The sequence below is a fragment of the Berkeleyomyces rouxiae genome (genome assembly GCF_048999995.1).
Source record: "Berkeleyomyces rouxiae strain 22BRR77 chromosome Unknown BrBRR77_ptg000008l, whole genome shotgun sequence".
NCBI classification, from domain to species: Eukaryota; Fungi; Ascomycota; class Sordariomycetes; order Microascales; family Ceratocystidaceae; genus Berkeleyomyces; species Berkeleyomyces rouxiae.
In genome coordinates, this window is record NW_027396498.1 from 186561 (window position 1) to 199861 (window position 13301).

Consider the following 13301-nt stretch of genomic DNA (forward strand, 5'->3'; position numbering starts at 1 on the left):
TGTGACATGTGCGAGGACGAGTCAGTCTATGTAACATTTATTAACTAGTTAGAGGCAAGAAAAAAAAGAAAAGAATCACGACAAGAGCATAAATAGAAAGCCAACACATGATACACGCAGCAAAAGCAAATATACTTGCAACTCCAGAGCCTCCTCCCGACGCCTACGCCTGCGCCTCCTCTATCTAGGCCGGCTTGCAGTAGTTTGCCGGGAACGAGCCCCTGGCACCGCCAACCTCGCCCTCCCACCAGTCCTGGTCAGTGCCCGTCTTCTTGATAATCTTGATGCGGTCGCCGGCACGGAACGGCAGATCACCGGAGCCCTGGCCAGCAAAGTCGAACTGGGCCACGACATACTCGTCGGCCTTCTTGAGCACTGGCTTCTTGGGCGGCGGCGGCGGCGGCTTCTTCTTGGCGGCCAGCGCGGACGCAGCGCCGGGCGCCGAGGCGGTCTGCGGCATGCCGGGCCGCGTGCGGTGCGCCTGCGACGTCGACTGGTGGCCAAAGTGCTCGACGGACGCGGCGCGCGTCACGGGCGTGCGTATGGCGGCGGAGCCCAGGCGCGCGGCGGCCGTGAAGTCGGTCGGCGCCAGGGTGTGCGGGCCCTCTCTGAGCGACGACTGTGGCGGCGGCGGCGGCGGGGTCGAGCCCTGGCGCAGGAGCGCGGTGGTGGATGCGCGCGTGCCGAGCGCGGGGCGCGGCGGGGCGTCGTCGAGGTCGAGCGCGGCGAGGCGGCCGCGGCCGGTGGAGATGAAGCTGATGGCTTCGAATTGGCGCTGCACGGGCTTGAAGGACACGGTCCAGTCGGCAAGGATGTCGTCCATGGCGGGGGCGGGCGAGGGAAAGTCGTTGTCCTGGCAGTAGTTGTGCAGGGCTGTGTAGGACATGCCGAGCAGGCGGATCTGGGTCGACGCCAGGGACGACACGAGGGGGACGACGAGCTGCATGGTCGATGCGACGACCTTGGAGAGGGTGTCTTCGAGGTATTCGTCCATGATGGAGAGTTCCTACGCGGGGTCAGTACGGGGGCTTTCGGGGGCTTTCGGGGCAGCGGCGGCCGGCAGAGCAGTACGCACCTCTTTGGCGTGGTCCAGGTCCTGTTCGGCCCTGCTCAGGAGGACCTCTTCCTTGGGCGTGAGGGCGGTCGTCTTCTTCTGGATCTTGGTGACCTTGTCCTGGCACTTGTCAAACTCGACGCGCTTCGCCTCGCGCTTCTTGATGGTCTTGCGGAAGCCGGCAATCAGCTCGCGGGCGCGGGTGGCCGGGTTGATCACGCCGGCGTCAAACATGGAGACCTCGTTGACAATGTCGGCCTTGAGCTCGTGGTAGACAACCTCGAGCGCGGCGGCCTGGCTCATCTGCAGCTCGGGCGGCGGCTCGGGCAGGCGCGTGGTCGGCTCGGGCGACGGGTTGTCGTCGACGTACGGCCGGTACATGGCCAGCATCTCGGACGCGGTGTTGAGCGAGGCGATGCCCATGTGCACCCACGAGTCGCGCAGGCTGCGGGCGTCGTCGACGAGCCGCGCCAGCAGCCGGTCAATATCTTCGTATTCGCGGATGACGACCGAGGCGTGGCTGGTCTCGGCCTGCTCGCGGTTCATGAGCTTGCCGATCTGGCGGCGGGTGGCTTGCATTGTGGCGACGGGGCAGAGGGGCCGGCGGGCCGCGAGATTCGGGGGATGGTGGACGCACGACTTGAGGGTCGGTCAGGCAGAGGGTCGAGGCGGTTTAAAGCGGCAGAGTCGGGGGTGGGGAGAGGTCCCGACAGCTCCGAGGGAAGAGGGGGGCAGCAAGGCAAAAGGGGGGCAGCCGGGAAGACAGAGACAGCAGGAGGAGGGGCTTGGGGGGTCCAGGAACGGCAAAGCGAGGAGAGAAAGGCGACAGTCGGCGTAGAAGAAGAAGAGAAGAAGAAGACGGCGGAGTGGACTGAGTGAAACACAGCAATGTGGTCACTTTGGAGGGCCTGGGATTTATGCTTCGTTGGATCCAGTCCAGACAGGCATTGACTCTTAGTTCAAGGAGCCATTAGTTAAGCTGGCTGGCTGGCCCACGGCTTAAAAAAGAAACAAACCAAGCTGCCCCCCCTCTCCTCCTCTTTGCCGGAGCCAGCGAGCAGAGGCCACACTACACAGACACAGACAGAGACTTGGACCTGGACACAGCCTCACTGCAAATCAGGCCCGAGGAGCCAGGGAACAGATGGCATGCGAGCGGTGGAGGCGGCGTTTGTTTCAGTGGCAGGGCCTGGATCCATGGAACTAACACCAACTGTGAGTTCGCTGTTAGTTAGTGGGCTGCTCCCATTGTTCAGGTCTGTGCCGTGGATGCGTGGATCTGGCCCGAGCCAAGTGGCCTCTTTTCTTCTGCTTGCACATCGGCGAGTGGCTTTTCTCTGTCTCGATCTCTCTGTCTCTCTGTCTGTGGTTTCTCTCTCTCTCTCCCCGGCATGCCCTCAAGCAAGGAGTTGGCAACCGGCATTCAACAGAGAGAGTCCAGACTCGCTAGGGTCCACGGTCTAGGGTTGCCCCATACCCTATCCTCCACCACCTTTGAGCCTGACATTCTACACACCGTGGCCTGTTTCTGCGCTGCACGGCTGCCGGGCTTCTAGGGCCCATCATGGCCTGTGGCCTGCAGCGATCAATAAAGTGGACAATGCGCTGTTTCAAGTTCTCAACTTTTCTCCTCTCGGCTTTATATTATCCGTCTGATCTGATCGAGACGCCAGATCACGTGATCGGGCGTCAACGGCCAAAGTGGATCTAGCCCAAACACGCCTCTTCCCCCAAAACACGCGGCAAGAGCTCGCCGAACAAACACAAACGGCAACTGCCCTTTCACCCCCCCCCCCCCGCATTTGCATCGCGGATCTTTTTCTTTTTCTTCCTTTGCCTCCCCTTTCTTTTCGTCTTCCTCACTCTCTCCATCCACACCAACTGTTATCACCACCTCCTCGCATGTCTCAACCACCCGCTTCGCCGCCCCCGCCCTCGCCGCCGCCATGAACCGGACCCCTCGCCCCGCCGACCGCCCCGCCGACTCCAGCCCCGCCCGCCCCGTCTCGGCCCCCGTCATCGAGTTCCTGTGTCTCTTCTCGCACGATCTGAAGCGCAAGCAAAAGCGCTGGAAAGATGGCCGCCTCAAGTTCCACACCTTCAACAAGCGCGTCATGGTCTACGACGACCGCGGAAACTCCATTGGCGACATGCACTGGCAGGAGAGCTTCCCGTTCCAGGAGGGCGAGGAAATCAACCTCGACAGGGGAGGCGTTGTCGTCCAGGTTTGCGAGTGCAAGGGCCACCAGGAACAGGATCTCACCGAGCTCCTCTCCAGGAGACCCCGCCCCGCGCCTCCGCCGCCCGAGAATGCCGCTGCTACGCCGCTCCACAACAGACTCCCCCGCCGCACGCCGGCCACCGGCTTCAACCCCCCGCGCCCGGCCGCCCAGGCCCCGAACGCCGCGGCTTCCCCGAGTCTGCTGAGTCGCGCGAGAATCTCCTCCTTCCAGACTCCCTCGGGGGGGCCCATCGGACGTGCCGTCCTGCCCCGCTCACCCTTCGAGGAGCGACAAGCCCAGCTCCAAGATCTGTCGGCTGCTCCAGCAGAGTCTCCGGCTCCCAAGCGCCGTCGATACGAGCAAAGAGAACAAAAGTCCGCATATGCAACAAGCTTGTTTGGCGCGGCCCTCAACTTGTCGGCTACCTCCACGCCCCCCGCTTCGGTCCGCCAAAAGCCTATTCCCCGCTTGCACTCGGTTAATCCAAGCGCCCAAGTCTCTTCCTCTGTGACTTCTCTCAGGGCGTCATATCGGGATACAAGGCCCCGAAGCGACTCCAACAGAGCGTCGACGAGAGAACGATTGCCGGATTTCGTACAAACTCCGGCTCCAGCCCGTGAACCAATCTCTATCAACCGTGAAAATGACACCAGGGCTCGGGCTGAAAGTGTCTCGAGAGAGCCTCTTCTGTCTGTTGAGGCCTCTGTGGCTCCTCCTACGCCCAAGACAACGGTTCCAAAGTCTACACTGGCTCCAGCTCCGTCGCGTCCTCAAGCGAGATCAAGCTCAGAGACTTCATCCATCGAGATATTACACGTCGGACCAAGACAAGAGCCTCAGAAAAAGCCCAAAAGAAAACAACCCAAAGCCACCACCGGCGCCGCTCCCAAACGGACCCGCGACCCTTCTCCAGACATCACCCCAGCACGGCCCGAGAAAAGAGCCAAGGAAAGAGCGGATGCAACGCCGGAGGAATCCCAAGGCAAATCTACTACATTCAGCAAGTCGCGCAGCAATAATCGTGTGCCTCCGTCTGAAAGTGTACATACTCTGCTACCTCCGGCGTCTCAGCCCCGCGTTGAGCTTCGGTTGCAGTCGCGCAGGAAACGAAAGGGACTGATGATTTCTGCTGCGCCGGCTGTGGTCGTGGCGCCGCTTCGAAGTCCGAGTCTAATGGATCTTGCAGTTGATGAAGCTCTGATGTCAAAAGAAGTGAATGCGGTCACCAAAAAAGATGAACAAGCTCCGAAAAAACCGCCGGCAAGAAAGTCGACCGTTCCGCCATCTCCAAATATGCTGCCGTCGTCTGTGGCCGTGGCACCACTTCAAAGTCCGAGTCCGGTGGATCTTGCAGTTGACGAAGCTCCGATATTAGAAGAAGTGAATACGCCCACTCGCAAAGATAGACCAGTTCCGAAAAAGCCGCCGGCAAAAAAATCGGCTGTCCCTCCATCTATAGACAAGCCGCCGCCCCAGGTTCATATCATTCTCTCGTCATCTCCCGAATCCTCACCGTCAGCGCTTTCAGACCATACCCCCCACGATATACCCTTGGCTGCTGATTTACCTTCTCGCCCGGCTTCAGAATCATGCCCACAACCTCATAGACCACTTGCTTCTCCTGTCCCAGAACCTCAAAGACCACCTGCTTCCCCTGTTCCAGCCGCAGATGCACTGGAGATACCACAGTCACCACTCCCGCCTTCGGACCACTCCCATCCCTCGTCACCTACTTCGCCACTCTCACCGCCAACTGTTCTCCCACCAGACGCATTCAGCCGCCGTAACTACCCATCCAGCCTGCTCCGGTCCGAGTCGCCGGTGTCTGAAGGCCTTGATGAGGATGATGTCGTGGGCATCAGCGCGCAAATGCCAGTGCCTACGCATTCATCGCCAAATTCACCGAATCCAGATTGTACGGATGATCTGGATAGCCCTAGCTTGGACTTGGGCGTCAGTCTAGAACCTACATCGATACCTACGACTTCCGAAGCTGTACCGAAGACTGTGGAACTCCCTAAGACCAAGACTACCGAATCAAGTTTAGAGCCCTCTACTATAACCAAAACCAAGCCTACAGCAAAGCCCCCTATTATAACCAAAACCACCCCAGCAACCCGAACCGTATCCGAGATGGACGCCATAGCAGAGCCACAGCCACCTAGGCTCCCTGGCTTCAGAGTGCCCTCATTCCGCAACCCATCCAACACGACCACGCCAGCCTCCCGGCCCGCCATCGTCAGCGCAGCATCTCTGTCGCGCATGCCAGGCTTCTTGCGGCCCGAGGTTACATCGGCAGACCAATCCGACGTGCACCGTGATAATCTGGACAGAGGCCAGCATGGCAACGGGGATGGCCACCAGGCTGCGAAACACGTGCTTCCCCCCGTGCGACGGTTCCCTGGGTTTACTCGTGCCAGCGGCGATCCGTGGAGCCGAGAGGCGTATGATTTATTTGAGTGGAGCAAACCGTGTGCGTGAGAGGATGGCTCTTGGGGGGGGAACTTTGTTGTACAAGCCATAGATGCATGTGTTGGCTTGGTTGTAACCCTGGACCCTAACTCGGGCCTGTTGCTGTTGTCTCACATTTTCTCGGTCGGATTTAATACAAAGCATCCTTCTAGACAAATCAACCAGGCAGTGCATCTGGAGCTGTCGCTTTGTTTGTTGCTGACTCATTTCGGCGAGCTCTTTTGGGCAGTTGACAGTGCGAGAGACCTTTACCTTACGGTGCGCCCCTGCAAACCCGGGCAATCAGCCGCGAGTTTTGGCGGCAGCGCCCCCCGGACTGGACAGTGCCGGCACAGTGTACACAAGGAGCAGCCCCCCACTTTGCATGGCCCGCGGCTGGCCAATCAGCGGGCTCCGTGGCCTCTGCCGAGCCCAAAACGGCATAGCCTCGTATTTCTGGCAGACTTTGGCAGACTTCCCCCCGGGCCTGTCCTGCTTCTACAAGAGATGGGATGGGATACCATGGCATGGCTTGGCCTCTCTGGCGCGGCCGCTGTTGCGGCTGGGCGGCTTTATATTCGCAGGCCTCCCGCACTCTGGCCGGCTGAGGTGCTGCTCTCTTGGAATTCTTGGTCCGACTGATTGCCTTATATTTGCTCTGTTGGCCAGCCTTTGTTGAACCGTCTCGCCGTGATATCGCCATTGGTGTGATTCGCTATATACCGCCCTCGTTTATCCTCGAGGTGAGTCTCTGCCTATTTCATCCTGCACTGTGTGTATCGTCCTCCCGCTAATATCTTGCCCCATCAGTCTTTGACTCAGCTCGCCCTCCGCTCTCCCGCTTGACTTGCCGGCGCCCTCGTCTGGCCGTCCGTTGCTCTTCTGCCTGGTCTGGTCCGTTTTTCCGGCTTCAGTCCTCGCTCCCCGTCTCTCTGCTTCGCTCGCCCTGCTCTGTTAGAATGTCTGGATCTATGGATTTTCCCGTGCCCACCTCGGGAACCATTCAGATTGGCTTCCATGTCTTCCAGGCCTCGCTTGGCTCTCCGCTGGAGTTCCACCCGGCCCAGGGAACCGCTCTCCTCAGCGAGATGATTGATGCCTATGTGCCTGGAAATGGCTCCATTGGCGAAAAGACCAGCATTGTGTCTATTGATTTCTTCCTGCATGCCCAGGCCACTGGGGAACTTCTGAAGTTCTATGCCCTTCCCGCTGGAGCCCTCATGAATAGCCCCAGTCTGACTTCTACCCCGTCCTCGTCCTCCTCGGTCGTCTCTCCCGCGCAGCCCACTTGGAACTGGCCCTCATCCATGTCCAAGACAGCCACCGCCAGAATATCCAAGCCCTCGCCGCGTACTCTTGCTCGTAAATATAAGCCCCTCGCATCTGCGTCCGCCTTCCCCGCCTCGGCCCGCTCCACCACCACCGACCTGAGCCAGATCCCAGGCATGAAGATTCTGACCAAGGATGGCGTCGACGTCACCAACTCGGCGTCGCGCGGCAGCAAGACCCAAGAGCAGCGGGACCACGCCCACATGATGCGCCGAGTCGGCGCCTGCGATGCCTGCCGCCGGAAAAAGGTCCGCTGCGACCCCGCCCACCGCACTTCCCTTCCTGCGGCCAACGGAGCGGCGCCAGGCGCCCCGTCGCACGCGCGCAAGCCTTCGTCGCGCCAAAAGTCTGCTGCTGCTGCCGGGGCTGCCAGCCAGACACCCGTCCAGCCAAACTCGGAGCTGCAGCAGCCAGCTTGGTCACAGTTCCCGCCGCCAAAGTCCACAGACGCCGTTCCTCCTCTCGACCACTCTTCTGCCAACCCTAGCGAGGTGTTTTTCGACGGCAAGTACGAATGGTTTAACCCTATGGATTGGGATCCTGTCTTTATGCCCTCTGAGCTACACGCCAACTACGACTTGTTAGGGGAGAACACTCATTTCCCAACGCTTGGATTCTCTGCCGGTTCTGCTGGCTTGGAGTGTGTTCCTGAAACTTTGAGCGCCTCTGATGTCGTGGATATAAGCTCTGCTGCTATGACCACCATTGATTTTACCGAAGGCGAACAGCCGCGGGGCATTGTGTCACCGTTTCATCTCCATGCTCCGGATGATGCTGCTTCATCTGTTGCTGGTGTACCGGAATTGCATGCTGCTACCAACTACGCCGATTTCTCGCTGTACTCGCCATCAAACACTTCTTCGGCCGCAGACGAGCAGGCTCACTCCAGTGGCTCAGACTTGGCTTCGTGTGTAGAGTATGGTGGTATAAACATGCCATTGTCACACACCGACTCTTCAGAACAGGCCTTGTTCGTTAGTCATAGCCAGACAGTTCCCTGGACTAGTGTCTTAAACGAAGATTCTGTGGTGCACTCAGCACCTAGGATACTCTGCCAAACCAGCGCTGACACAAGTTTTGTTACGGGTCTGCTTTGCTCTAATGACAATAGCGATAGTGTTATTGAAAGTAGCGTGAGACCGTCACTTCCTGTGCGACATCTACCGCCACTTGAAAGGCCACTCGAATTACTTGATTCTGTGGGATTATCTGATTCTGTGGGATTACTTGATTCTGTGGCCTGTCGGAGTAGGCATAGTAGACGCTCTGCACGTACTGCACGCGATGGCGTGGTTGACGCCGGACTTCAATCCAGCTCTACTCGGCCTCACATCCCGCATGTCGACATTGCTCACACGGCTCCCAATGCGACTAGCACTGCTCTTGCAACTACACACAAACACCTGCCTGCGTCTCTGGACTGCACATACATCAAACACACAAAGACTTCTTGCCAAGATTTCCATCACCCCACACAGAGCTGTAACCCAGACATGCAGCCCGAGTCATACTTGTTGGTCTTCATCGCTGCGCGTCAGCTTCCAGCTCTGGTGGCTATGGCCCGCTTGCTTGAATCCGCGATGGCGTTGTGTGTCGCAGCCTGTATGGCAATTCTGCGTCGTCTCTGCAGCCTGGTGGTCCTTGTAGTTGGGCATATTTTGCGCAGCGCCGCTTTGGCAAAGGACGGTATAGCGCAAGAGACTAAGTCGCGGCTCCTCGTGGTTCGCTCGAGATGTTTTGAAACGAGAAGAATGAAGAGTCCACTCGAGTCGATATGTCGAAGCTCGTGGCCTGCGAGGATAGTCAACTGAGTCGGGCCCTCGGCTGCAGCTCTGCGGATTCTTCCTTACTAGCTCTCCGAATTTCTTTCTTGTCGGGTCTATGAACTTTTGCTTTGGTTTTGTTTCCCTCGTTCTTTCGAGCTTCGTTCTCCTTGTGTAACCCCCCACACACTTGCGGCATTTCCGTGGTGATGGTCCCCAGTGCGCTTCTTTTTTTTTAGAGCCGACTTGTTTTCTTTTTAACGTCATTTCATTTGTCTTTTTTTTTCTTACGTCACAGCTGAATAAAGTTTCTGGTTTCTCGAGTTGACCCTCGTAGCATCTCCGTTTCCCGCCCGTGAACGAACAAAATCCATGTGTGAAGCAAAGCCTACGACAGCCCTACATTGTTGAGGCGTTGTTACACACGGGTTGAGCTGAAACTGTACAACAAGGGTTGGGCTGTTATTGCGGTACCTTTGCTTACTGCTGTGCTAATGCGGACGTCAAAGTACCGCTCTACTAGGGGCGATCCTGTGCTACACAACCCTCATCACGTGACCAGAATTGACAAAAATCTTCCGCGGTACTTCCAGAAGAAGAAGAAGAAAGACGGAGGTGAATTGAATCAAACTAGAACTTGATCTAGTTGACATTCTTGATTTTATTTTAATCCAGGCCCAGACATCGGAATCGTGTAGTCATCGCGATAGATTGAAGAAGAGCGAAGAAACTGTTTTTTTTTTTTTTCTGTTTTGGGGTGCCACAAAAAAAGCCTGTTTGCCTGTTTGCACCAGCCAGCGGGCGGTTTCCTTTGCCGTCTGAAAGTACCAGAAGTCACTCGGTATTCTACTTTGTGCCCCAAACCCAAGATGGCAGCTTCCACTTCATCTCATGATGAGATTGTAACAGAAGGAGGCTCGGCGGCGACAGAAGTTTCCCGCAATGAATCAAAACAATCCGCGGGCCAGCAAGAGAAACGGCAAGAGCGCCGCCAAACACAGCAGGAGCCGGCACAGCAACAAGTCCAAAATGGGCAACTGCCTTGTGCCTCTGCTGCCGGCCCCATCTCAGCTTCTTCGCCTTCTTCTCCTCCTCCTCCTCCTCATTCTTCTTCTTCTTCTTTTTCTCCATCTTCGTCTCCGTCGCCATCTTCGTCCCGCTCGCACCAAATAAAAACCCGCGCCCTCCTCGCGTATCCCGCGCGCATAATTCAAAAGGCCTCCCGCAAGGTCATTTCCGTCTTCAGCTCCGGCAAGCCCGACGCCGCATCCGCCCCGCAGAATTCTCCGCCGCCCGGCGACTCTGACGTTCAACCTGCAGAAACCATGGCCAGCACTGGAGGACTGACAAATGTCACCAACAGCCCAATGGCAGTGTCGCGACTGGCCAACGGCGTGCAGGCGCTGGGCCTCCAGGAAAACAGCCCGCCGCTTGCTGCTGACGTAAGCGACGCCAACGACATGGCGGCTGCTGCTGCTGCTGGAGGCGCCGCTTGCTCTGACGATGCGCTGGAGACGCAGTCGGCACGACTCTCGTTTGCGGGTAGCGCCCACTCGTTTGCTCCGCTGCGGCCTCTGGTGCCTCTCGGAGAAGCCGGCCGTCCCACGCGCACGCCCGAGGAAGATGCGGTGCATGAAGGCTTTACACAAGCAGCCCTGGAAATGGTAAGATCTCGACGTGGCCAACACTATTGCAACGCGAGGACCTGTGTCGGCTAACCACGGTATTTGCTGCCTCCCCTATTTGCTAGGCCCGGCTTGCTCTGCGCACCAATGAAACCCCGGTCGGCTGCGTGCTTGTTCACGACGGCAAGGTCATTGCCAAGGGCATGAATGCGACCAACGTGACGCGCAATGGAACTCGCCATGCTGAATTCATGGCAGTTTGCTCGCTCCTCGGCCAGCCCAGCCAACCTGGCGCCGATGTCTCGTTTGCTTCTGCTGCAAAGACTGCGCGTGCCTTTCACGAGACCAACCAGGCGCGCAAGGCGTCTGAAGCCGCAGCCGTGGCTGCAGCGATTCTTGCAGCCGACACCAACTACGATGCACGGTCAGTAACTAGCACGACGCCAAGCATCTCAAGCGTGTCGCCCAGTGTCGCCTCCTCCAGCGGCCAGACGGCCGCAGGAGCAACAGCCAGAGTCAAGGTTGAGCATGAGGGCGTTTCAGAGGACGTGGTCTCCAAGAGCTACCTGTACCCCTACGGGCAGAAGTGGTGGCCCGAGGCCAAGTTCAATCCCGACATTTTCCACGAGTGCACTCTCTATGTCACGGTCGAGCCGTGCGTCATGTGCGCGTCTTTTCTGCGGCAGCTGGGCATCCGCAAGGTGTTTTTTGGCGCGGTCAATGACAAGTTTGGCGGAACCGGGGGTGTTTTCAACATTCATAAGAACTGCCAGAAGCTCGATGCAGCCCAGCTAGCCCAGGGAACCGACGGCGGACCAGTTGGCCGAGGCTTTGACGTGGAGGGTGGATGGGGACGCGACGAAGCGGTAGCGCTGCTGCGGCGGTTTTATGTGCAGGAGAATGGACGCGGTAAGTGGGCGGCGAGATCCGTGGCCCCCTGTTTTTGCACGCCACCCGAGACTAACACTGCGTTTTCTATAGCACCGGTGCCGCGCAAGAAGGAAGGCAGAGCCGCGCGGCTCGCTACACTGGAGCAGGTCAATGGGATTACTGTGGGCGAGATGGATGCCGGTATGATATCGTCGCTTGACGAAAACGCGAGCGGCGGCGGTCCAATGATGACGATGACGTCTTCTGCATGATGAATGGGGAAGAAACGAGAGAAGAAAAGATTAATGACAGGCGCCTGATGATTGTAAGCAAGATGTGTAGTTGTTGTATTCTTGTGCTGTTGGCTGCAAGATGCGCAGTGATGGTGGGATGACGTCTGAAGAGATGACACGCCACATACGCCACCTGTGGCTGAAATACGTGTTATGGACAAAGTGAGGCAGGATTCAGCAGGACAAGATTCCAGGAAAGGGGGTGTGCATAAAATGGGAAAGGACCCTGGACGTGTGACCGATCCTTCACATGCGGCAGGCGCCTCGCTTGGGAGAGGAGAGAAAGAGGCAGGCACCAGACCAGATGGCAGCGAGCATGGAAGGAGGCAGCCAAAGCAGAAGGAGGGAGAGGGAGACAGGGAAGGGGCAGGCTGAGCGAGAGGCAGGAGCTACTTGGGGACAAGATACAAGATACTTCTGAGTCAAGCCCCGGTCTGAGTCTCTGTGATTCTCTCTGATTGGAGCTGGAGCTGGAGCCGGAAAAGTTTGACCAGTACAAAGAGACAGCGACGCAAGAATTGCCGCCCTCAGTTTCTCTTTCTTTCTTTTCCTGCACGCTCACCATCTTCTCTCTTCTACGCTCAGATGACCTACCACCAACGATCTCACCGGCCTCAGCGCCGAGACCACGACCGAGACCACGACCGAGACTACGAGCACGGCGGCTCGTCTCGCCGGCGCCACCACAGCCCCGAGCGACACGGCCGCCCGCTGCGCCGGTCGCACTCGACGCGCGCCCGGGCGCCGGACTACTACGACCAGGTGTATGCGTGGGACGACGGGCGGCGGCGCGAGGAGTACGGCGGCCAGGGGGGGCATGGGCGGGCGTACTTTGATGGGCGGGAGCACTTTGATGGCCCCGGGTACTTTGACGAGCGCGGCCCCGAGCACCACCGCGTGAGAGACGACGGGCGCTATGAGAGGCGGCCCGAGTACCACCACAGTCGGTCGTCGCGCCCCGAGTACCATCAGAGCCGGCCCCCGCGCCCCGAGTACCACCACGCGCGAACACAAAGCTACCACGACCACGACCGCGACCACCACTACCGCCACCAGAGCCGCGGCCGTCGCTCGCTCGACCACTCCCCCCCGCCAGAATACGAGTACGAGCACACAGCCCGGCACGCGGGCCCCGGCCCCGGCATCGGCACCGGCCCCGGCGCCACCAAGTCGCGCAACACCGAGATGTGGCAGGCGGCAGCCAAGACGGCGCTGCAGGCGGGCGCGCAGGCGGCGATGCGGCTGCGCAAGAACAAGGGCGAGTGGATGGGCGAGAAGGGCCTCCAGGTCGGGGCGGCGGCGGTGAGTGCCGGGCTGCGGGATGTGTTTTCGGCCAAGAGCGAGGAGGCGGCGAGGGCGCGCGGCGAGAGTGGGAGTGGGAGTGGGAGTGGGAGTGCGGAGAGGGGAGGACGGGGCGGGGGCACGGAGAGGGGAGGACCAGGCGGCGGTGAGGGCGGCGGCGGCGAGTCGGTGCGGTCGTCGCTTGTGCAGCTGCAGGAGGTTGCGATGAAGGCGTTCCACAAGGTGGCGAAGAGTCGGTAGGGGGACTGGCTGGATTAGACTAGTGGTTAGTTAGTCAGAAGGATGAATACACGGTCTATGACAAGAGCTTTGGTGTCTCAGGAGCAGAGACTAGCGTCCAAGCTTCCGAGCTCGTGCGGGAGGGGAGGAGACCAAGGGGGAGGGGAATAGGA

General features: G+C 58.9%; 5 protein-coding genes across 5 annotated transcripts; 4 read left to right on the top strand and 1 right to left on the bottom strand.

The window, feature by feature from the left end:
• Positions 1-184: 184 nt before the first annotated feature.
• Positions 185-1633, bottom strand: BROUX77_006183 (uncharacterized protein; the record flags this gene model as incomplete). The annotated part of the gene is made up of 2 exons (XM_073751139.1): positions 185-1006; positions 1076-1633. The coding sequence occupies 2 exons, from the start codon at positions 1631-1633 to the stop codon at positions 185-187; spliced, it is 1380 nt and encodes a 459-aa protein (XP_073603252.1).
• Positions 1634-3000: 1367 nt separating this feature from the next.
• Positions 3001-5757, top strand: BROUX77_006184 (uncharacterized protein; the record flags this gene model as incomplete). The annotated part of the gene is made up of 1 exon (XM_073751140.1): positions 3001-5757. One exon carries the CDS (start codon positions 3001-3003, stop codon positions 5755-5757), a length of 2757 nt encoding a protein of 918 aa, XP_073603253.1.
• Positions 5758-6686: 929 nt separating this feature from the next.
• Positions 6687-8125, top strand: BROUX77_006185 (uncharacterized protein; the record flags this gene model as incomplete). Its single annotated transcript, XM_073751141.1, has 2 exons — positions 6687-8030; positions 8102-8125. 2 exons carry the CDS (start codon positions 6687-6689, stop codon positions 8123-8125), a joined length of 1368 nt encoding a protein of 455 aa, XP_073603254.1.
• A 1563-nt stretch (positions 8126-9688) lies between these two features.
• Positions 9689-11586, top strand: BROUX77_006186 (uncharacterized protein; the record flags this gene model as incomplete). The annotated part of the gene is made up of 3 exons (XM_073751143.1): positions 9689-10483; positions 10570-11353; positions 11426-11586. The coding sequence occupies 3 exons, from the start codon at positions 9689-9691 to the stop codon at positions 11584-11586; spliced, it is 1740 nt and encodes a 579-aa protein (XP_073603255.1).
• A 606-nt stretch (positions 11587-12192) lies between these two features.
• On the top strand, positions 12193-13149 carry BROUX77_006187 (uncharacterized protein; the record flags this gene model as incomplete). The annotated part of the gene is made up of 1 exon (XM_073751144.1): positions 12193-13149. The coding sequence occupies one exon, from the start codon at positions 12193-12195 to the stop codon at positions 13147-13149; it is 957 nt and encodes a 318-aa protein (XP_073603256.1).
• Between the last annotated feature and the right edge of the window lie 152 nt (positions 13150-13301).